Source organism: Helianthus annuus, chromosome 2 (assembly GCF_002127325.2).
Source record: "Helianthus annuus cultivar XRQ/B chromosome 2, HanXRQr2.0-SUNRISE, whole genome shotgun sequence".
In the NCBI taxonomy this organism is placed as follows: domain Eukaryota; kingdom Viridiplantae; phylum Streptophyta; class Magnoliopsida; order Asterales; family Asteraceae; genus Helianthus; species Helianthus annuus.
The window spans coordinates 28,976,459-28,999,295 of record NC_035434.2 but is presented as its reverse complement, the minus strand read 5'-3'; the positions used below and the strand labels follow the sequence as shown (position 1 = coordinate 28,999,295).

Genomic DNA, 22,837 nt, shown 5'->3' with positions numbered 1-22,837 from the left:
AGATACGACGTTTTTAGTATTTAATATACAAAATTACATTTATTTAATCTGTGTAATACACATGGTTTTTAAAAATATAACACTTTTTTAGGTCTATTCAACACGTGTAATATACGGGGTTTTTAAGGATGTAATTTTTTTTATCATTTGGTAGATTTATTCAACCCGATTATACACAGGTTTTTTAAAGATACGATGTTTTTAGTATTTAGTATACAAAATTACATTTATTTAATCTTTGTAATACACATGGTTTTTAAAGATATAATTTTTTTATTATTTGATATATAAAATTACATTTATTTAATCCGTACAATATACGACTTTCATAAAAATATAACTTTTTATTTTCTAGTATATAAAATTATATTTATTCAACACATGTAATACACGGGGTTCTAAAATAGTAATTTACCAATAGAAATGTAAATAAACAGTAAACTACAAAGGATGATAGATTGCACCGGTGGCCCATTCGGTGTGGTTGGGCCAACCCACTACATTTTTCTCTCTTAGCACAAAACTATTTAGAGATATCCACATATAACATTTTGACTATATATTTGACCCAAACGAAATTCAAATCTTTTGTTAAACTGGGTTATAAAAAAATCATATGAAAATAAATATATATAGTTGTGTGTTTATACAGTTCAACTGAACTGAATTTAAACTGGTCCTCTGAATTAAATATGATAAAATTTATGTTTGATTTTGTAAGTTTAATCAAGATAATTACTTAAAACTCTTTGTAATTTTGTAACGTTACAACTGTATAGTTTGAAACAACTTAACCATGATTATTGATTAGTTGCTTAGATAATTATAGAATAACTTGGACAACATCATTTTTGGCAAAAAATTGGTAGGGGCCGGGAATTTTTAGGCAAAATAATTTGTGGGGGCCGACCTCTGTATTTATAAAAAATTCGGATGAAAATCGGAAATTAACACTACTAACCGAAACATCGGCGTTCCTATAGGCCGAAAAATTCGGACGGAATCGGAAATTAACACTACTAACCGAAACATCGGCGAGGACCGGGGCACCCCTGGGCCCCTTGTAAGTTGCGCCCTTGCGCATGGAGGCGTTCCTATAGGCTGAATTACGGTGCTGAGGTCGAAGACTGATAAACTATTTGTTAAATGGAGGCACATTCTGCACTGATGACACAAGAGTCATGCAGACTACTTCAATATTACAAGTATAGGTATGTTTCATATTTCTCTTTCAAACGACATATAAACAAACATATTCTAGTTTTCAACCATTGAAGTCGAAACATATCTAAATTCTGAAACAGTACCAACAAAAAAAACCACAAGCAGTAAACCAGACCATTTTCTCGAGGCCATGATCCATGCCTCACATCCGGCTCAACCTTCTATAGTAAATACCCCCGGTACTGGGTGTAAAAACTGGTATATACAGGTAACGAATCAGTACCACAAACTTCAAAAGTGGCTACCAAATCGGTACCGATAATATTTTGGTTCGGAAAATTCAAACACGGTACCCGGTACCATTTACTCATCCATGTATCCAGGTTATAGTTATACTCCTTAAAAAGTGTAAATAAAATTATTTAGGCATACCTCTATGGTGTAGCTTGAGCGTACAAGTATAAGTTGTGGAGGCTTTGATGATATCATGCGTACCAACCTCTTTTGCAATAGATAAACTTCTATCATTTGCATTAACAGTCACAATTGTTAGAGCATCAATAACCCAGGCAGCGAGCATTCTCACATACCCTAAAACTGTACTTTTGATTTGCAATTGTCCATCTGCATACACAAATGAAAACATTAATAAACAATATAACATAAAGTCCTTAAAAAGTTGCTTATTGGATAAAGTATCACCTAGTGGAGGAACCTGATACTGACCCGTATCTAGGGGTGTTCACGGTCCGGTTTTGACGGTTTTAGGGTTAAACCATGAGCCGAACCGTTAGTAACGGTTTTTGCTATAAAAAACCGAAGCCTAACCGTTGAAAATAAAAACCGAACCGAACCATACCAAACCGTTACAAACGGTTTGGCTCTGGTTTGGTTTCACGGTTTGGGCTCTATTGGGCTTTTATACAAGTTCAAAAATGCTAATATAAGATGTCAAAATACAATAATGCTAAATGAACATGCTGGCAAGAATTTAGTCAAGCTGTCTAGTACAATATTAGTGATTGTCAAAAGATTAAACTGTTAAACTACCAGCTATTACATAATTTAGTTAGCTGTCCAAAACATAAGCTTAGAATAAGCTGCCAAAATACACAGATAATTTGTTCATATCAACCTGTTCAAAACGTGCCACCTAATCACCTTATCACCTACTGCCAAAATACACAAATAAGTTGTTTAGGGCTAGATGAGGGTTGAAGGTGGGAATTGAGGGGAATTGTGATCTTCTGGCGGGATTTTGATATCTATATGATAATCAATTTGGGCTTCAATTATCTAATGGCACTCCCCTAAAATGTTCCACCTCACCTTATCTAAACATCAGTATATTATATTGCTATTTTGGCTTAGGCTATGTTATAACTAAAACAAAATCCAATTAGCTTAATATAATATGAAAAATTAATAATAATTATATATAGTTCTAATATAAAAAATAAATTTCATATATAGTTAAATCCTACGGTCCGGTCCGATTTTATTTGACAGGTTTTTGGTAAAAAGCGTTAGCCAAACCGCTCATTACGGTTTGAAATACTTGAAGCCGACCGACCGCAAGCTATAAAAAACGACCATGAAGCCAAACCGTTGACTGGTTTGGCCGGTTTCACAGTTTTAAGCCGAGTCGTGAACACCCCTACCCGTATCCATATGTTGTCTACTCACTACTGCTGTGGAATCTCGAAATCATGAGCACAAGGTTCAAGGTACACAATATACATACGCATATTGAAAAGATAAAAGGTAAAATCCATATATATATATTTAGTTGACAAACCTGGATGAAAATATGCTCATATGAGCAAAGAACGCCAACCGGCGCAGGGTATAAGGCTTCTAATGCTAGTACCGCAAATCTACAAAAATGGGTACCGGTGTTGGTACCGAAAAACCTATGCTAGTACCAAAAAATGTCAACAGTCAGTATTGATTCAGATGTTATATTTTATGAATATACAATAATAACCGTCTTCCTCAATATTTTCACAAGGGATTCATTGTCATGAATTTTTACGGTTTCGTCAACCTGGGTGATAGCTAATCCAGTTGCTAAAGAGCAAGGTAAAGATAAAGAAAGCAAAGTGAGAATCTGTGGATTGTTTGAAGGTTCGAGTGAACTGATTGAATAGAGGTGGTTTTAGTTGTGGGAACATTGTGGTTAATCAAAGCAAGAAAGTATCTATCCTCTCATTAGCCAAAAAGACTAAAACACGCTGGTATTTAGGGTTAAAATGTGGTATTCGCCGAGGGTTTCTAGATGAGGTTTGCCAACTATCTTGAATGACACATAGATGTGTTATTCACCTAATGTGTTACAAACACTCATTTGGGTACTTATTGTCCTCAATGAGGTTCTCACACAATCAAGAACGGTTAAGATTAGCAAAAAACATTACATCAGTATTGTTCCTTATCTGTGAATTAGACATATCACATTACTGAATATCATTATGCAATCCAACAAAAGTACATTATCACATAAAAAGCCATTTTGAACCACCAAAAAGCAAGCCAATAAGACTCTGTGACATTTTGGTAATGGTTGGACTTCAAATTATCAGACTTTTTTCGCTATTAAGAGAATTGGTTTTCTTAACACCAAATGCAATTATGGTAATCGTTGGACATGGTACCTTGATGATAGCTGGATGGTCTGGCTGGTTAACATCATAGAAATCAACAAAATCCGGATTACGATCACATGTGAACAACCTCTGATCTCCATATTCGTTCTGTAATCATAAACAGAAAAAAAAAACATTTGAATATGTAGAGTGCCAGGTAACAATCCATATTCACATACTTTAAGATTATTCACATACCGCCACCATTTGAGAAATTCCTCACAAAGCAGGGTTACCAGATCGACCATTAACAAAATAGTTTGTTATTTATGAATAAACCCACCAAAAGCATGAGCATGTTAGGTTCACCAGTGAATCATTTATAGTGTAATTTTTATTAATTATATAAAGTATAAGTAATATAGTTACAAAAAAAACTATAACTTTATAGAAAAAAAAGCTCTTACAAGACCAACAATAGCAAATTCATCAATCATCACACCACCATCATAAAAAAAGGCCTTACATGACCAGCATAGATATGGATAATTTATCTACTGACCCATTTGAAAATAATCAGAGCTCTGAAAATGCTCAAATCATGCACAAGAAGAACATAACTGGAACACTTACCCTTCCATGGAGGCCTCTTCTCTTACCTATGACCACAAACGTAAGCCAAGCCGCATCTGCAACCATTTCAATTTATATATATATATATATATATATATATATATATATATATATATATATCACATTTTAAGCAACTCAAATCTTCTTCTTGAAGTTTATAACAAATATCAAAAAGGAGACACAAATCACCATTTTAAGTGCTTCTAGAAGTTTAAGGCTTTGTTTTTAGTAGGGGTATTCCTAAACTGTATTACCGGCAACTACCCAAGTTGAAGCAAATCGACATGTTTGTGATTTATACGGGTCATTTAATGCTTTGAAAAACCATTAAACCTTTACTTAATTATATTTTGTTCATATTTAGAATATGTGGAGTTAGCATTTGTACAATATTCACTAACAATTTATATTATTTACAAACAAAAAAGAGATTCAAACAGCTCAAACCAAATCCTTTTGGTTGGTTACCTCGACCTAGCTGATCCAACCCATCTGATCGGTAATTATAGCTAACTATTCATCCCATATATTTTGTCAAAATTGGTTGCACCCGACATTGAACACCCTAGTTTTAGCCCAAAAAAAATACTTGGGATGAAAACTCTTCATGAGTCATACATCATAAAATTTCTCCTATTTAAGTGCACTTAATTGTTAAGTAATCCTCTCATCCAAACCTATAAGGCACCAAAATGTCAAGGTCGTTTCAAGCTTCTTAGGGGGCCAAAGCGTATAATAAATTTAGGGGCCTTTAGGTTCAAGAAAATTGCTTTTAATCTTATGAAAACATATATCATCTATGTGTATGCATAATTATATATCATAAATCTCACTGTCAACAATCCAAAAGCTTAAATTATCTACATATAGTATATTTTTTTTTTAATTTGAAAGTCCTAAGGAAGTGAGAATACGAAGCTCTTGTTTTATTTCACTCCAGCTTAAGCCACCTTGCAAAATACGGTGCTAATGTTAAAGACTATAATTATTTATTGAATCCATCTCTGGTAGATTGGTATGTCTGGATCCTTCTTTTATCACTTTCTTTTTCTCTTTGCCAAATGTAATAACTAACAACAACAATTTTCTAAATTTATGAATAACTAGTTTAAGTTACGTGCATTACACGGATGCTCTTACAATAAATTATATTATTTAACAGTGTTGTAAGAATTATTACATAAAATTTTAAATAAAAGAAATGTTCCAATACTAATTACATAAAATTTTAAATGAAAGAAGTGTTCCATTACTAATTTGATTTTAATGTTAATGAGATGATTATGCTTATTAAATCAAAATTGGTTTAAACTTATTTAATTAAATCAAATTTGGTTTAAGCTTATTATTAGTTACTGAATTTAAAATTTAAATTAAACTCGAAAATGATTTCCTACTATATACAATTTGATAAAGAAAATTTTAATTATTTGATAATTTAGGAAAGATATAAATTGTTATCAAAAATATAATTATTACTAGTGCTAATACCAACGAATTTCGCGGTGTTGAAAAATGATATGTTTCTTAGTTTTAGAAAAGAAATTACGTTACTGATCATAAAGAAACTATACGCGTAAACTTATTATGGAAATTTAATTAAAACAAAACGAAACATCGAACTCTGTATGTAACAAAATCGAAAAGATAAACAAAATGAAATTTGTTATTCGGGTTAGTTAGGAGAAGTTCATATGGTATTATGTCAATAATGAAAGTTGTAATGAAAAAAAAAAACGTTTTTCAGGTTTGACATATAAATTGAAAGCCTATTACTGTAATATTTCTTCTAGCAGGAGTTTCGTACAATGAGAGGAAAAAGTATAGAATATGTATTTATAAAAGAAGATTGTAAAATCATACGTATAAAAAGAATTATATATCAAATGTTGAGAAAGTTGAGAAATATTTTACAAATACTATGTAAAAAATTGGTTATTTTTTTTCCATATATAAACCAATATTGCCAACTTTATATACATATTATATACATAAATATATAAGAACTAGGGTTAAGACCCGCCCGCGTTGCGGCGCGGGTACATCGTAAACATTGAATAGATTAGTCTAAACATTATATGATGCATTAACCATATGAAAACACACATTTCGACGTATCCAGTTGAACTCAATGTAACATGTATAAGCATTGTGATTGGATCAAATGTAAAGTAAAACAAATTCATATCGAACAATCACAACATATTATATGTGACCCAACTCATACATAGAAAACGTAACGGGTATGAAGGAAAATATGCACATGTAATCGAAAGGGCTTAATTAGAGCTTTCGGAAAAAGGGAAGAGAAAGAAACCATAATTTGACTCCACTCGGTTCGAAACAAACTTTACGAAACATACATAAAATAAGCACGAAAACATATTATATATGCGTGAACCATTTCCCAAAAAAGTTTACGTCGAAACGTATAACTTGAATTTATACAAAAACGTACATAAAAATATGCACATAAAATGGTCTCTTTAAACGAAAACGTATTATATTTGACCTGACTCGTCTATAAAAAAAAAGTTTACGTCGGAATGCGACCCGCCGCAATGCGGCGGGGATTCTTTAGTTATAACTAAGTCGATCTAGGACCCACACGTTATGTTAAACCTGTCAAACGGAAAAAATAGACGATGTAAAGACGTTCACCCACACACGCACGCACGTTGCGTCGTATTAACTCGCAAAATTTAGAACGAAACGTAAAAATGTTAAACCAAAGACGCACGTTGTGATGTATTAAGTCACAAAATTTAGAACCAAGCATAAAGCGAAAAATTAGAGGAAAATGAAAACTATAAAGGACAAAAGTTGAAAGTAAAAAAAGTTGTGAGAATAGATTGCAAAAGATAAAAAGTTTTGGGTTAAAAGTAAAAAAAAAAAACAAATAGTTTTGGGTTAAAAGTAATTTATGAAATACGTTTGGGTAAAAGTAAAGAAAAATCCATTTTTTTTGGAAAACCCCCAAAGCAAAGGTTACGACAACCATATGCATAACCATTTTTTCTTTGAAAACCCCCCAAAGCACACCTCGCGTTGCGGCGGAGCGTAAAACGGTGTCAAATAGTACTAATGTCACACAAACGTCATCGACCACCAACACTGACTCGACCTAGGATCTGCGTGTTACGACGAACCTGTCAAACATGAAAAATAGAGGTAAAAACGTTGAACCACACATGCACGTTGCGCCATGTTAACTTGCAAAATTTGAAACAAAACATAAAAAAGTTGAAGCACACTCGTAAGTTGCGTCGCATTTACTCGAAAAATTTAGAACTATACGTAAAACGAAAATTTGCGAGAAAACTATAAGTGACAAAATTGTGATGTTGAATTGAAAATAATGAAAAGTTTTGGGTTAAAGTTAAAAACAAATTATGTAGGGTTAAAATTGTAAAAAAGTAAAAGCTTTTGGTTTGAAAGTAAAAAATTAAGGTTTTTTTTTTGAAAAATGCCCAAAGCACAAGTTACAAGTTATTATGCAGAAAAAACTTGCTAAGTTATATATGGAATAACAAGAATAAGAAATATAAAGATACAAATCTATGATGGAATTATGATTAATAAGTAAATGTAAATAAATACTATAATTAAAAAACAATAAAAATAAAAAAAACCGGGAAACGTAATGTATTATAAAATTATAAAATAAAGATATATATATGATAACTTTATAGGTTATAGATATTCATCATTATTACAATATCCATTTACCAACACATCCATCAAACTATCAAATCTTTATTGTCTCCATTCAAGAAATCAAGCTTTCTTCTTCGCCGGTTAGATTTCTTCAAAAAGTTAAACTTCCGTCCTAAATCCGATCAGTTAACACTTGATTTTTTGTGAAATTCAGTAAGTACATATGTTTTACTTAGTAGATAGAGAACATACAGTGTTTTAAAGGCAACTAAATTGGTTCTAGACATGAAATCCGGTTTTAGGGTTTAATCATCTTCAAGCTTTGATAAATTTGGTATATTTGACAGCTATTGTACCAATATCATGTGATTGACATTGTGGATTAAATGTTTATAGTGTAATGAATATGATATGTGTAGATATTGTAATGAATCATAAAAGGAAGAAAAACAAATAATGTTGTTATAAATTTTTTGATTACAACAAATCTTTGTTTAGTTGTATTCAAATAAGATGATGTGATAACAGTTCCTTTAGTATTGTATATATGTATATTGTATTATTGAAAGTCTGTATAGAAGATATTTGATGTAAATTATGAATTAGGATTACCAATAATGGAAATAATATTGACATTATCTCAGTATACATTTTCAAAATATAAGAATGATAACAACATATCTATAAAAATTTGTTTGTCTAATGGTCCTTAACACATATTTTTTTATTGCTATGAGAATATATGTATGCATTCAAGTTCAATAGTAAATGTTAATAACAAATCTTGGTATATTACAGGTATACAAAAATGATTCCGTCATGTGTGTCTGTGTTAGAAGAGCCAGTCTCATTAAAACCGGTATGCTATAATGCTTAGAATAAGTAGATATATCTTGTATTAGAAAACTTGAAACACGTAAATATAATTGCAGGTGCTGCCAGTTGAGTTTGTTAAGAATGTATATGGAGATTATTGGCAAAGGACAAAAATAATGATCTGTCATCAAAGTGGAAGAAGTTGGCCAGTATGGTTGAGAAGTGTAAGTGGAGAATCCGTTATCACTGACGGATGGATAAATATCATAAGGGATCTTGGGTTGACAAAGAAAACGTTATTGCTGTTAAGGATAATCGAAGAAAAAAGTATAGAAATCGATTGTTTCGTAGAAAACGTATGTGGTGAATCATTCTTGACAATTAACCGTTACGGAGTTTTAAAAATTATAATAAGTATAGTAATATGTTTGAATCAATATTTATTTTGTTATACTTGTCAAACTAAATGGTATAAATCTATATCTAACAATAAAATGTTGTTGTTGCATATTTCGTATGTCCGCAACCGTGCGAATAGGCTACATAGAGCGTGTGTTTAATATTGTATAGAATAGTGTGAAAACAGACAAGGTTTTGTATGTAACAAAGTCCATTCGCACGGATGGAGTCCATCCGTATGAATGGACATCAGGTCTGTCCGTTAAACGCCCATTCGTCCCTATAGGTTCATTTATTGTTATAAGTCCATCCACACGGATGGACTTGTGGTAGTCTCGGGCGGATGGACAATGTTTATATATAGGGATGAAGGGTTCCTCATTTGGATAAGCTTTTGGTTCCCAGAGGGGAGATGTTGTCCAATTTGTTTCACGGGTATGTAACTTCAAATCATTGAATAGAAACCAGTTTAAATTAACTTGTTCGGTGTCGATTCTACTTCTACTAATTTCTTATCAATAATACTCCACCGAACGGGTTATCTCGGGACCAAAACTCCGTCAAATATGTCGGATTCTGGAATCTCAATTGGTATCAGAGCTACGGTACCGATTCAATCGATCTAACAGTTGATTGAATCACCTACGCTCATTATTTTTGGATTATTTAGAGATTTTGACGTTAAACATCGAATAAACAACAAATTGAAGGTTAATTCACGGATAGATTTTGAAATTGAACACATCATTGTGTTCGTGATTGATTTTCGCACAATCCTGTGAAGTTTCATCATGAAATTCGTAGAAATAAATATTTTGGATCGAAAAATGTGATTGGGAATGTTCTTGAGATGATTAGACATTTTCGAGCGGATGAATAGATTCGCATGGATGGACATCTCGGTTCGCACGGATCAACATATTGATTCGCACGAATGGACATTCAGGATTTAAAAGTTGATTTGTTCCAAAATCAATCCATTCGTACGGATGGACCTACTCCATTCACACGGATGAACAAATTCCTAAAAAAAGGGGCATTTTTTGATCGCAATGACGAGTTGAGTCTCCAGAAAAAATTTGGTGATTGAAATTTTTTTTCAAGTTTTTTAACGACCATGCTGGGTTGTTCGGGGACACCGTCCGGGGCTTCAGCGAACAGATTTGATGATGCGATCACAGATTGTGGAAATTAGTGGGGTAGTCATGATACTGGTGCAGAATGATTATCTTCTGGGTTATCTGACTACTAATGAGCCGTAAAGAAAAATCCGCAATGATGAAAAACTAACGTTTAGGAGAAAATTGTCAGATTCTCAGTATAGTCGAGTTTTTTAGAGATAAAAGAAGAACCGGATTGCCTAATTTGAGGGGGAATTTAGTGACAAGACGTCAGAATTTTAAAAAATGAGTGGGAATAAAAATTTCATATTGAAATTCCAGCATTTTTGAAATTCGTGACGATGCAACAGCATTCGGGTGGTTACGACTTCAGATTGTCCGGGAATGTGAATCTGATCGTGGATGAAAGCTTCTGAGATCTGAAATATCCGGGAGGGTGAATCTGATCGTGGATGAAAGCTTTTGTGATCTGAATGCATTACCAGATGATTTGTTATCCGATGAAGATTTACTGATTGTGGAGAATACCATTTATACGGATCCATCATTCAGGAAGGTGCTTAAAGGTGATCACGGAAAATGGGATTTCAGATTTTCATGGGTAATCACAGATTTGATGTTAACCAGTGTGGTATTTAAAGTTTCTATCAATTGCCGGCTGGGTTTTTTTTAACATTAAAAGATCAAGCAGGCGGAATGCGCGATCGATGGTGCTGAAATGGTATATAAAAAAACAAACGCGGATGTGGCTAAAGCTGAAACAGAGAAGCCGCATTGATTAGTTTCAAGTTGGTGATTATTTGTGAAGATTGCAGTTTGGCAAATCAGAGGAGGGGTCGTGAACTATACAAACAAAGACCTGAAGGTTCATATCAGGGGGAACTGGTGCATAACGAAGATAATGCAAACTCGAATCATCAATCAAGTGGGAATCTAATGAAGATTTCAAGAAGCCTGATTGAAGTTGCAGAATATTCAAAACACGGCTCTTGGTTTTCAAAGATACGATTCGACAGTGACGGCCAAGGGGGAATGTGTTGGTGCATATTTCGTATGTCCGCCACTATGCAAATAGGATAGATAGAGCGTGTGTTGAATATTGTATAGAATAGTGTGAAAACGGACAAGGTTTTGTATGTAACAAAGTCCATTTGCAAGGATGGAGTCCATCCGTACGAATGGACATCAGGTCTGTCCGTTAAAAGCCCATTCGTCCCTATAGGTCCATTTATTGTTATAAGTGTGGTAGTTTCGGACGGATGGACAATGTCTATATATAGGGATGAGGGGTTCCTCATTTGGACAAGCTTTTAGTTCCCAGAGGGGAGATGCTGTCCAATTGGTTTCACGAGTATGTAACTTCAAATCATTGAATAGAAACCAATTATAATTAACTTGTTCGGTGTCGATTCTACTTCTACTCCTTTCTTATCAATAATACTCCACCGAACCGGTTATCTCGGGACCCAAACTCCGTCAAACCTTCCGGATACTGGACTCTCATTCACGCGCCACTTGCTTCCCTTTTTTCCATTTCGAGGATTGAGGTTGCATCTCCGGAACACATTCTTCAATGTCATCTTCTAAAGGTTGTGGTTGGGGAGACGATTCTACTGGTGTTGGTGAAGGTTGTGGTTGCGATTGAAATTGCGAGTTGAACGGGTTTCGCGTCATCATTTATTGCAACGATTGCATTTGCTGCATGGATTGGATTTGGCTCATTTGAGAGAAAGCGTTGGGGGTTTATTGGAAACCCGAGAAAGCGTTGAGAGAAAATCGCGAGGATGACCAACTCGGATCGTAGGATAGTAGCCGGGTATCGAGAAAACGTTTTGGTTTGGGTTTGGGTTCAGGTTGTTTGGATTGTATGGATCCATGCAAAAAGTATAAAAAGTTGAAGAATTTTATAAAGTTGAGAGAGAGTATTGGTTGTAGTGTTTAAAAAATTGGGTGAAAGATGTGTATTCATAGGTAAAATAATTATTATTTTTTTTTATAAAAATAGTCGTTGGGGTGAAGAATTGAATTTTGTTTTAAATTTCTAGCCGTTTACAACGACATTATTTTTGTCCTCACATGCCCCATCCTCAACGTCTCCATCCTGCCGCTCCAAACTACGCCGCCTCTATGGAAATGGTGTTGGGGGCGTCGCTGGGCCAGGGGGGGTCTGAACGACCCTACACCGAGTAGCCTAAAATTTTCAAGGGTTTCAGTCTGTGTGGGCTTTTTTTTTAATTTTATTTTTTGGCTGTATTTGAGGTTTCGAGGGTAATAATTTGGATATTGATCGATAGAAATTCTTATAATTTTAGTCATAAATTGGTAATTTGTGAATCTATTATATATTAAAATTAAAAACCAAGTTCATTGATGATTTCATATGCTTTTATAAACCGGATATGAGAAACTCAACCAGTCAAATAAGGACCCTACTTTCGTAAATGTGACAAAGGTTTAGATAAGATGGTTGTTCGCAACACAATTACGAGGTTTGTAATTTGTTTGATTGTTTGAATTATGTAAAGATATTGTTTGACATGAAGATATTCTTTTAGTTATAGCAAGTCAATTAAAAAAAATTATGGTTCATGTGGGCATATAGGATTTTTATTTGTGTTTTGTATGGTAGGTACAATCGTCAAAAGAAGTTGAGGTACTTAGTTTTGGGTAATTCTAGTGGGTTCAAAAATCGTGAAACCGAGTGGTCCAAACCGAGCTAAATTGTTCAGCTCAGTCTCCTTTACAAGTGAGTGGTTCAGTTTACGGTTGATGGTTTTAAAAACCGTTTTTTCACATACCAGTTTACGTTATGGAATGGAGCGCCAAAACTGAACCGAGCAATTTTTGTTTTGTATAAGAATCAAGTAATTATAAATATTTTTAAGTATTATATATATTATATATGTATTATTAATTTACTGATTTAACTAATTTTATTGTATTAATTTTCTTTCGTAAACACTTTAATACTCAAAAGGTAAAGGTTTTATCTTTTATTTTTAAGATGCCATTTTACTAAACTTTTGAAAATCTAATAACATAAATCGGTGCGAATCGGAAAAAAAAGCGGCCCAAACCAGTAGTCAACTTAAACCGAACTGTTTTGATAGGTTTGGCCGGTCCGGCCAACCAACCAACCGATCCGGCCAGTCCGGTTCTAGTTTTTTAAAACCGTACTTATCAGTTCGGCCCAAAAATTTCGTCAAAACCGATCAATAAGATCCTAGACGCCCCAAGCTAATTCTAGTTTTTATGGCATATTGGGTTACTTCACTTTACTTTTGGGCTTAGAGAAATCCATCAGTGGGTCAATGACGTCACATCTTCGGCAGGTGATCGAAATCTCAAATTACTCAGGTTACAATCCAGGCCAGCAGCGATTTCTGTGACTTCGAGAGGCGCTATCATCTGCTGGTATGTTCCATCTTCGGTTTATTTGCAAATTCTTAGCATGTATATATTTTCTGTGAATGGGGTTGCAAGCAATTGTTTTGGTTTATTTTCTGATCACCAAGTGTTCGACAAAATGCCACAGTGAAAACATTTGTAGTGTGAGAGAGCCCTTTTAGTTGAATTGGAATTTGATACTTGTGCTGAAAGAAACCCCATGAAATTATATGTTTCTATGACCATTTAAAAGTAAAAAAAGGTTCTATTTTTTACTTGCCTTTTCATTGTATGACTGTATTTTTGTAGGTTCTTCTAAGTTAGCAGGAACTGAAATAAAGGGTGGGTTGAATATGACTACAACATTCAAAAGCAAGATGTAAAAGAGTTTACAATTTATATTAAAAGTCATGTATAACATAGTTGGCGAAGGCGCAAAGAGTGAGCCTTGGGCTTCAGTGCAAGGTGCGTAAAAAGCATGGGGTTTTTAGGCGAGGTGTATAGTATTAAAATACAATTTTTAGGGGTTTTAGACATGTTTTAGACTTCTTTAGGGCTAGTTTAGGTTTGTTTTTAAGTTGATTCCTGGTTTGTTTAGGGTTGGTATAACTGTTTTTGACCTGGTTAAACCTGCCCATACGGGAATTTCGTCGGAGGCATGAAAAATGCAGCTGTAGGCCTGAAAGTGGGGCTTTTGAAAGGAAGCGAGAAGGCTGCGCTGGGCCTGAAAAGTGGGCGTGTGAGCCTTGACAACAGAGCTGTATAAAGATATAAGTTGGAAGAATCATGGTATATGAAAATCTAAGGGCTGCTAATTGATTTTAGAACATTGTATAAGTGTTTCCAGTTTCCAATTGTTGCACACTGTGCTTATAAGATGAGAAATATATAGTCCTAGATGGAAAGCCTCTAGCTTCTTTTTCAAAATAACCGTTTTTTGAATTGGCTCGTTTGACCCGGACCCATTCTGACTCACATACCATCCGACTCGTCCGTTTCGCCAGGTCTAATGTTGGGCAAGTTACCCGAGTAGTGTATATGGCTATTGGCTATATCAACAAGCACACATACCAGGATATACAAGTGCCAAATTCAACCCATCTGTATGCAAATGGGTCGATTTAGGTTGTGTTTTATGTCTTGTCGGGTCAAATGATACTTGTCTAGAGGAGCTTAGCTAACATAAAAAATTAGAAGGAACTGTGAAAGTTATTTATATGCAAATAGATGGATATTATATTATATCTACTACATTAAAAACTAACTATGATGAACAGTAGTTTATTTACAATAAAATATAATTATAACTATTTTAATATTAACCCTTCTTCAGCCTTTACCCCAGATTTCCATGTGGTAAACCCTTAGACGTGTGTTCGCTCTTCTACTGTTGGTAACTAAAGAACTTTATCAAACGATTGAAGCAAAAACAGACTCAGTTAAACACCGCTGCCATCAACAACGGTTTCTAAACGCTAAGTTAGGTTTATTGCTGGTAACACAATTTCCAACCCTAAGTTAGAACGAGTAGAGGCTAAAAATCGATGATTCCCCAAGAAGTTGAAGTGGAAAAAAAATTCGAACTTTGAATGTGTTGACTAATTTCTTAAGAGTTTCACTCTTTCTTTACACCTCTGATCTTCAATTTTTAATACTATAAATGTTTACTTTTATTGTGCAGTTCATCCTCACAGTCACATCTCTCTTCGTTTTGTAAATTAGGCTCTTCATTTACATCAGAAGCATCGACTACAAGCAGCCATGGAAGCGAGAACCAACCTTGGGAGTTTGTTGAAAATTTTACCACCAGTAGATTTTTGCTGCGTATACGGTTCAAGTATCCATCCCAACAATAATGACAAGGTTGTTTTTCTTAGTTTGAGTGAATTATTTTGTTACAATGAAGTTGCTAAATTATATTTTTATATATGTTTCTTTTGACATTATAGTCATCCATGGAAGATTATATTCTCGGCGTATCAAATCCTCAGCAATGGCATTCCGAGGTAATTTACTACCAATCCTGCAAACATTATCTTACAAGACCATAGCTCTCAATTGTGACGAGTCTTTTTTTTTTCTATATGTTTAAAATTTTTTTCTGTTTTTTTTAACAATCAAGAATCTGAAAATGAACCGGGTTCACTATGCCTCATGGATGGCATCTGTTGGTGGAGCAGAGCTGGTTCTTTCTCTTACTCATTTTCAAAGTTGTTAATAGCAGTCGCTACACTCGCTATAGCGAATAGCGTAGTGAAGCGGGAGCATCCCGCTATAAGGTGTCTAGCACCTAAAAAGAGATGAAATAGCGATAAAATAGGTTTTTTTTTTCTTTTTTTTAATATATACAAGCATATACTGAAAAATAACCGTATTTTAGGGGTTTTTTTTGTTATAGGATTGAAATAAGAAGCGTATATTCAAGATTTTTTATAAAATATACATATAAAGTATTTTAAAATTTTTTTAGTGTATCGCTATTTATAAAATAGCGCTCGCTATTTCGTCACTCTCGCTACATAATGTATAGGTAGCTTGTCGCTATTTACCGCTATTCGCAATTAACAACTATGCTCCGTTTCAATTTTGATTTTATTTACTACATATATAAATCAATTTGGTTGATATTTTAGATAACTAAAGCTGCAGATCGAATTGGTGTTGGTGTACACTTTAATCCATTTGTTTCTTGGAACAACAAGGTAGTTTTCTGTAAGGGGTTAAGTTTTAGTTATTTTTTAATTCTTATTACAAATTCCATTAATAACCAAATTGGTTTTGTATTATCTTAAAGTACTTCAACTTTAGAACACGTGACAGATGTACAAGTACGGGGTTGTTAGTATCGATGACTTAGTAGAAGATATGTTGAGCTGGAAAAGGTTTTATCTTAGCGGTCGCTTGCAAAAACCTGTATGTTTGATTGTTTTCTCATATAATTGTTAAAAGCCAGTTGTCTGTTATTATTATTTTTGATTTTATCTTTTTTACGTTTTTGTATTTCAGGTGCGTATAATTGTAGATAATAAAGATATAACAAATACCAATTTAATAAATTTGAGGGCTGCTTCTTCTGCTGCACTTCTGCTTTTGCCGTCAAAGTTCACTGAGGTTTACTTCCTCTATCATTATTGAAATTGGCTAATATAGTTAAACTAAAGGGTTACTTGTTACCACCTGCGCAAAACGTAGATAAAAATAAGCAAATCGTGAGAGTTAAAGTTGTTTGATGTTTTAGTTAAGGGGCTAAACATGTCATTATTAAAGTTGAGGGGCTAAAGGTGTTTAGTATTAAAGTTGAGGGGCTAAAGTTGTTTTAGTTAAAAGGGGCTAAACATGTCATTGTTAAAGTTGAGGGGCAAAAGTTGTTTATTGCAAAGTTGAGGGGCTAAAGTTGAGGGGCTAAAGTTGAGGGGCTAAAGTTGAGGGGCTAAACATGTCATTACCAAAGTTGAGGGGCTAAAGTTGTTTTAATTAAGGGGCTAAACATGTCATTACCAAAGTTGAGGGACTAAACATGTCATTACTAAAGTTGAGGGGCTAAAGTTGGTTAATGCCAAAGTTGAGGGGCCAAAGTTAGTTGATGTGACAAAATATCATATTTATAGCATATATAATTACATTAAATTTATAATATTGTTCTTTATGCAGAGAGAGCTCTATGCGAAAATATGTAGCCTCTCATATATGGGCGATTTGCGCATGCTTTTTGCAGAGGATAAAAATAAGGTAAGGTTCAGACCCGCCAATCGCTCTCTTTGAAAACATTAAGTTATGAATTTCTATTTTTTTATTATTTATTTTTTTTTAATTTCTGCTTCAGATAAAAAAGATAGTAGAGGGGCAGTTTGAATTATTCAGAAATATGTACAAGCCTCTGGTTGAAGAGTATGCAGCAAAGCAACTCCTGAGACTCTCCTCATGTGGCGATAATCAAATGAACATATCCCAGGTTTGTTTAGTGAGTCGATTTGTGTCAAATTTGGTCAAAGTTAGGGTTGGTAGGAAGTCGATATGTAAAAACAACGAAAGGGATGAAGAAAATATGTCACTTGATAAAAAGCCTGATATACATAAGAGACGAGAGATGCAGCTTCTGGTTGTACATAAAGCTTATCTGGTTGTACATAAGACTAGGGATGGGATTGGTACCGTTCCCGTACCCGTATTAGTACCGAAAATACAGGTATCAAATACCGTACCGAATATATTGGTACGGTACGGGTATTTCGGTACGGTACCCGCTTTGGTACCATTTTGTTTTTATTTTATTTTTTATCACTCGTACAAGTACTAAATTGGTAAAATCGGCACGAGTAGTCGAGTACCATACAATACGAGTACCAAATAGGTAAAACCAGTACGAGTACCAACATAGTTATCAACAGCGTTTATGGCGGCCGCTATAGCGAATAGCGTGGCGTGGCGGCCATATGCCGCTACAAGGTACAGATCGACCTTATATCGACGATATAGCGACTTCCGACGTGAAATCCGGCGACAAAATCCGGCGACGGTGTTGCTTTCAGCCGGAAACCAGGAAGAGGGGGGAAGAAGAAGACCAGCGGCTGCGTATCTACGTCTTTTAGGCTTTCAGGGTTTTTATAAGTTTAGGTTTTTAAACATTTAACCCCTCTATCTTTCATTAGTTTACATTCAGTCCCTATAACTTGTAATTTTTTACTTAAAAAGTGTAAAGATAGTTTGTCTATTTAAACATTTAACCCCCTCTATCTTCAGAAGTTTACATTTGGTCCTTAAACTTTTTAATTTATACATAAAAAGTACAAAATTAACATTATAAAATACATATATATAATATGGATAGCTATTTTTTATTTTTTAATTTATCTACTACCTTATCGCTAAACACGAAATAGCGGGCGCTATTTCATCGCTATCGCTACATAGCATATAGGTTATCTATCGCTATTGACCGCTATTCGCTATCGATAACTATGAGTACCAATATGATATGAGTACCAAATAGGTAAAATCGATATGAGTACCATAAATACTATAATACGAAATAAATGTAATATAAAAAAACTTTTAAAGTTCTATATAAAAATCGGTACCGGTACCCGTTTTTACCCGTACTTGTACCGATACCGAAAGTACCGAATACCAAAACCAATAAAATTAGGTGCCGATACATGTACCGAATACCTAAAATCGGTGCGGGTACGGATATTTGCGAAAAAAAGCTCATCCCTACATAAGACCACGTGTTTGACCATTAGTTATCGAAAACTTATAACTCTTCATTTAATGCCAGGATTATAGCTTATCGGCAACTTCTTCCGTTGTATCGTCTCTACCCGAGTCTGTGAGAAGCCAAATGGGAATGGGGACGGTTGAAACGAAAGCAGGTAAGCAGAGCGGATTAAGTTTGTAAATAAAAAAAGTATAATCTAATGAGGAGTCCTGAAATATGAAAGTTGTAACTTCTGGTTATTAATGTCCTTGAAGGTCAAATTAGTAAATTGACAATTGGATCGCGGGAAGAGGCTGCAGCGCTCATGCAAAAGGTTTTGAGGCGTAGAGTTATGATTTCAAGCGCAAGACAAGCGGTGGCTGGTTTTATCGCTGTCGGAGCTGTTCATGGAGTCAAATATCTTGGTAAAAAGATGATGAAAGCCTGGAAATCTTCATCCAAGTAAGTTGGTTTTTAGCTACAAATAGAGTTTTTAAAGTTAGGCTTTAGAGGTTTTTTTTTTAATATTTTATTTAACTAGAAAAAACCAATGTAGAGTTGATTTCTTTTGATTTAGTTTTCTATATGGATTATGTGAAAAGTGTAATAATGTAAACTATTTAATCATCTTTTATACATTGGTGAAGTAGGAACGGATTGCCATTAACGTATTATGTATTAGAATAATATTGTTCTTCAAATAAATTAACAGAAGCTATTATATAATATTATCTACATCTTATCATTCTCAGATCCTACCGTATCTTTGCTATTGGTGAAATTTACTGAGTATGATGAGTTCTAAAAAAAGTAAAGATTAAATGTTACTCTAAAACTTGGAATTTTTAAAGTTCTAAATTGGATCAGAAATCTGGATGAAAGTTGTTTCAATCGGTATTGTGAAAGCTTATATTGCGGAGAAGATCAATAACTATGTAGGGGGAGGTTCATTTGAGAAGAAATTTAATGTGAGAAGAAAAAGAAGAAAAGGTATAATGGCAAAACATTAAATAGTTTATAACTCCTCCATTAATTATGTTATCTCTCATTAATAAAGCAAAAAACATTTTATCCTACACATTTCAAAATTTATCCTACATATATGTTACACTTATCGAAGTTTACCCTACGCATATCTAAATTTATCATACACATTTAAGAATTTATTCTACACATACTAAAATTTATCATACACATATTTAAAGTTGTCCTTCATCCCAAATTATTTTATCTTGAAATAGTATCTTTAAAAGTGAGTTACAATTTTAATTAGTTACCTAATTATATATCTATACAAAAAGTAACTAACAGCCACCACCGGGCTAATGAATAGTCGTGTCTCCACCAAACAACCCGTTTCAACAATATAATCATTTCAACCAATAGATATTATAAAATATAATCCGTTGCCATGGTAGTTATGCATATTCAAAACACAATTGATGCCGGTTCAATACCCATACACACCGTTCCTTTTACCAATTTTCATATCATTTTTTTTTTATCAATCCCACTTTCCTACACCCAACAGAAAATTGCCACTCAAATATATATTATGATTTATGAACCATTCAACTTTCAATTTCTTATATCCAAATCCATTTTAGGGGGTGTTTGGGATTGCGTTTTCAACCTGATTATTTGATTATTGTGTTTTGAAATCGCAAAAAATCTATTTTGAGTGTTTGGTAAAAAATTAATAAAAAGTGATTTTCTACGTTTTGTAGAGTTCAAAACGTGATAATCCATAAGTAGGTCACCCCTTGCTGCAGGAAAACGTGATAATCCAAAAACTGATTTTTTACGTTTTCACTTATTTATTTTTTTAAAATATATATACTTGCCAAACACTCAAATAGTTGATTATCTGATTATTGTGATATCAAACAACATAATCAAATCCAAACAATGTTGATTATCTGATTATTGTGATATCAAACAACATAATCAAATCCAAACACTATCTTTCTGCAGCACGTTTTGTTACAGCAAATTATCTGATTCTGATTATTCAAAACGCATAATCTATTTTCAAAACTCAACCCCAAACACCCCCTTAGTCACCCGCTCCAACATTTATTCCACGCACAGTCGCACACTGTATTCATTCTCATCAACGCAATTCATGGTTTTCTGTAACCGTTTTTCAAAATTCGTAAGCATTCTTTATCGTTCCATCTAATTAGTTGATTCATACCTATGTAAACTTAAATTTCTTTACTAATCTTCCATTTAATCTTCATTTTCAAATCTGTCTTCCATGGTTGTTCCTGTCATCGCCAGTTCGTTTTGGCAAACAATTTGACTTTCTTCACGTTCGTTCCTGGCTGGTAACCGCTTATCTGAGCGTAGAATCCGGCGATGCATTTTCAAACAGGTCGAAGATTTGACGGTTATCGTGATTGAGAACAAGTAATGAACCAGAAGGAATGTCGATATTTTCATCATCATATCCAAGGAAGTAAAAAATGGTATAAGAATCTGAATGACTTACAAAAATGAATTCTACTTCATTGATTTTAGTCGGCTTATCTAAAACTGATGTATACATACCATTGTTGAACTGCCTATTAATATTCATCTTCCACTCTATTAATGTACCAATTCACTCAATCATTTGATATATTTTATATAATTGTGATTACGCATTGAATCGATAATCGACAGTTGCGTATATTCAACACGTAAATTATGATTAAGTTCACGTACATTAATTTTTTGTTCCCGCAATTAGGTTTGCATAAATTGCGATTCGGTTTACACGATGTGCCGATTTCCTTCCTTGAATCCTTTATCTTTAGATCATTATTTTACAAACTGTGATGTTTTGTGTTGTCTTTGAACAAACCAAAGGTACATAATAAGCGAAGGAGTATAATAAGTATTTTTGTGATTGTTAACTATGATATTAACGGCATATAAATTATATAAAAATGAATCTGTGCTCTAATGACTTCATTTGACATTTATATTCACTTAAAAGATTATCATCCTCAATGAATAATTAACTTTTATCATTTATCCATGACGTTGAATTAATCTATGAATTATATTTATGACAACCAAACAAAATCGTTATTTTACATTGAATTAAATTACCACTATTCTTTCATGCAAATATTGGAAAGATCAATTAACTTTTATCATATGTCTTTATAGTATTTTAATTTGATAAACTATATACCTAAATGGTCGCAATACTTGATGTATAATTACGTGTCACATGCTTACAAACTTTTATGTAGTAGCGTATGTCTTATGTCAACTATTATATAAAATAACATTGGTTAATTCGGATATTCAAATGAACAAATTGTTAGTTTGGATTATAATAAATTCAAATCCAGCTTACACTAGAGGCTAAATGGTTTTAGGTTAGCAAATGAAAATTTTAGTTTGGATTATAACGTTGGTTAATTAACAACCCGTCGCAACGCGCGGGTTAGCGTAAACTCGTTAATTACAATTAGAAAATTTACCTATATGTCCTTATTAATAACATTAAATACACATATTAAATGAAGTAAAATGAAACATTTCTATTGGTTTAAAACTTATTATTTTTATTCTTACAAAATTTTTCTTCTCATTTGAACCCTCCACTAACTATGTGTTAAATAATAATAAAAACGGAATACATCAGTGTTTATTGCACATGGAGAACTGAAGCAAGCGCCTAGTAACTAGAAGCGCAATCAATGGGCTTAGGCACATGAAGCGAGGGCTTTTAATAACTATGATCTAAAGAAGCCGGGCCACTATGTCAATGGCGTAAGAGGCGCTTTTCTCGGCGCTCAGATGAGGCTAGGGCGCCTCAACGACACACAGGGCGACCATCTTGTGAAAGTGCATGTGTGGCTTGTCCGCCGAATTTCCAA

At 33.7% G+C, this 22,837-nt stretch overlaps 1 protein-coding gene across 16 annotated transcripts; it reads left to right on the top strand.

The window, feature by feature from the left end:
- The first annotated feature begins 13,429 nt into the window (after positions 1–13,429).
- LOC110894869 (phosphatidate cytidylyltransferase, mitochondrial) lies at positions 13,430–19,626 on the top strand. 16 transcript variants are annotated; one of them, XM_022142106.2, is made up of 13 exons: positions 13,430–13,789; positions 14,072–14,227; positions 15,108–15,241; positions 15,485–15,625; positions 15,712–15,768; positions 15,885–15,947; positions 16,396–16,464; positions 16,583–16,675; positions 16,769–16,873; positions 17,414–17,491; positions 17,586–17,714; positions 19,041–19,134; positions 19,235–19,626. In XM_022142106.2, exons 4-13 carry the CDS (start codon positions 15,524–15,526, stop codon positions 19,423–19,425), a joined length of 981 nt encoding a protein of 326 aa, XP_021997798.1. In that variant the 5' UTR covers positions 13,430–13,789; positions 14,072–14,227; positions 15,108–15,241; positions 15,485–15,523; the 3' UTR covers positions 19,426–19,626. The 16 variants fall into 16 exon arrangements, with proteins under 16 accessions (XP_021997798.1, XP_021997791.1, XP_035839702.1 ...); XM_022142099.2 differs by having other exon boundaries at positions 15,444–15,625; XM_035983809.1 differs by having other exon boundaries at positions 15,108–15,257.
- The last annotated feature ends 3,211 nt before the right edge of the window (positions 19,627–22,837 follow it).

What these genes read in the sequence shown, in the direction of transcription:
- LOC110894869 (XM_022142108.2), top strand. Translation starts at nt 15,524, where the DNA reads ATGGAAGCGAGAACCAACCTTGGGAGTTTGTTGAAAATTTTACCACCA. An exon ending in ATCCCAACAATAATGACAAG is followed by an intron (nt 15,626 to 15,711) that starts GTTGTTTTTCTT and finishes TTGACATTATAG; the next exon opens with TCATCCATGGAAGATTATAT. An exon ending in ATCAAATGAACATATCCCAG is followed by an intron (nt 17,715 to 19,040) that starts GTTTGTTTAGTG and finishes ATTTAATGCCAG; the next exon opens with GATTATAGCTTATCGGCAAC.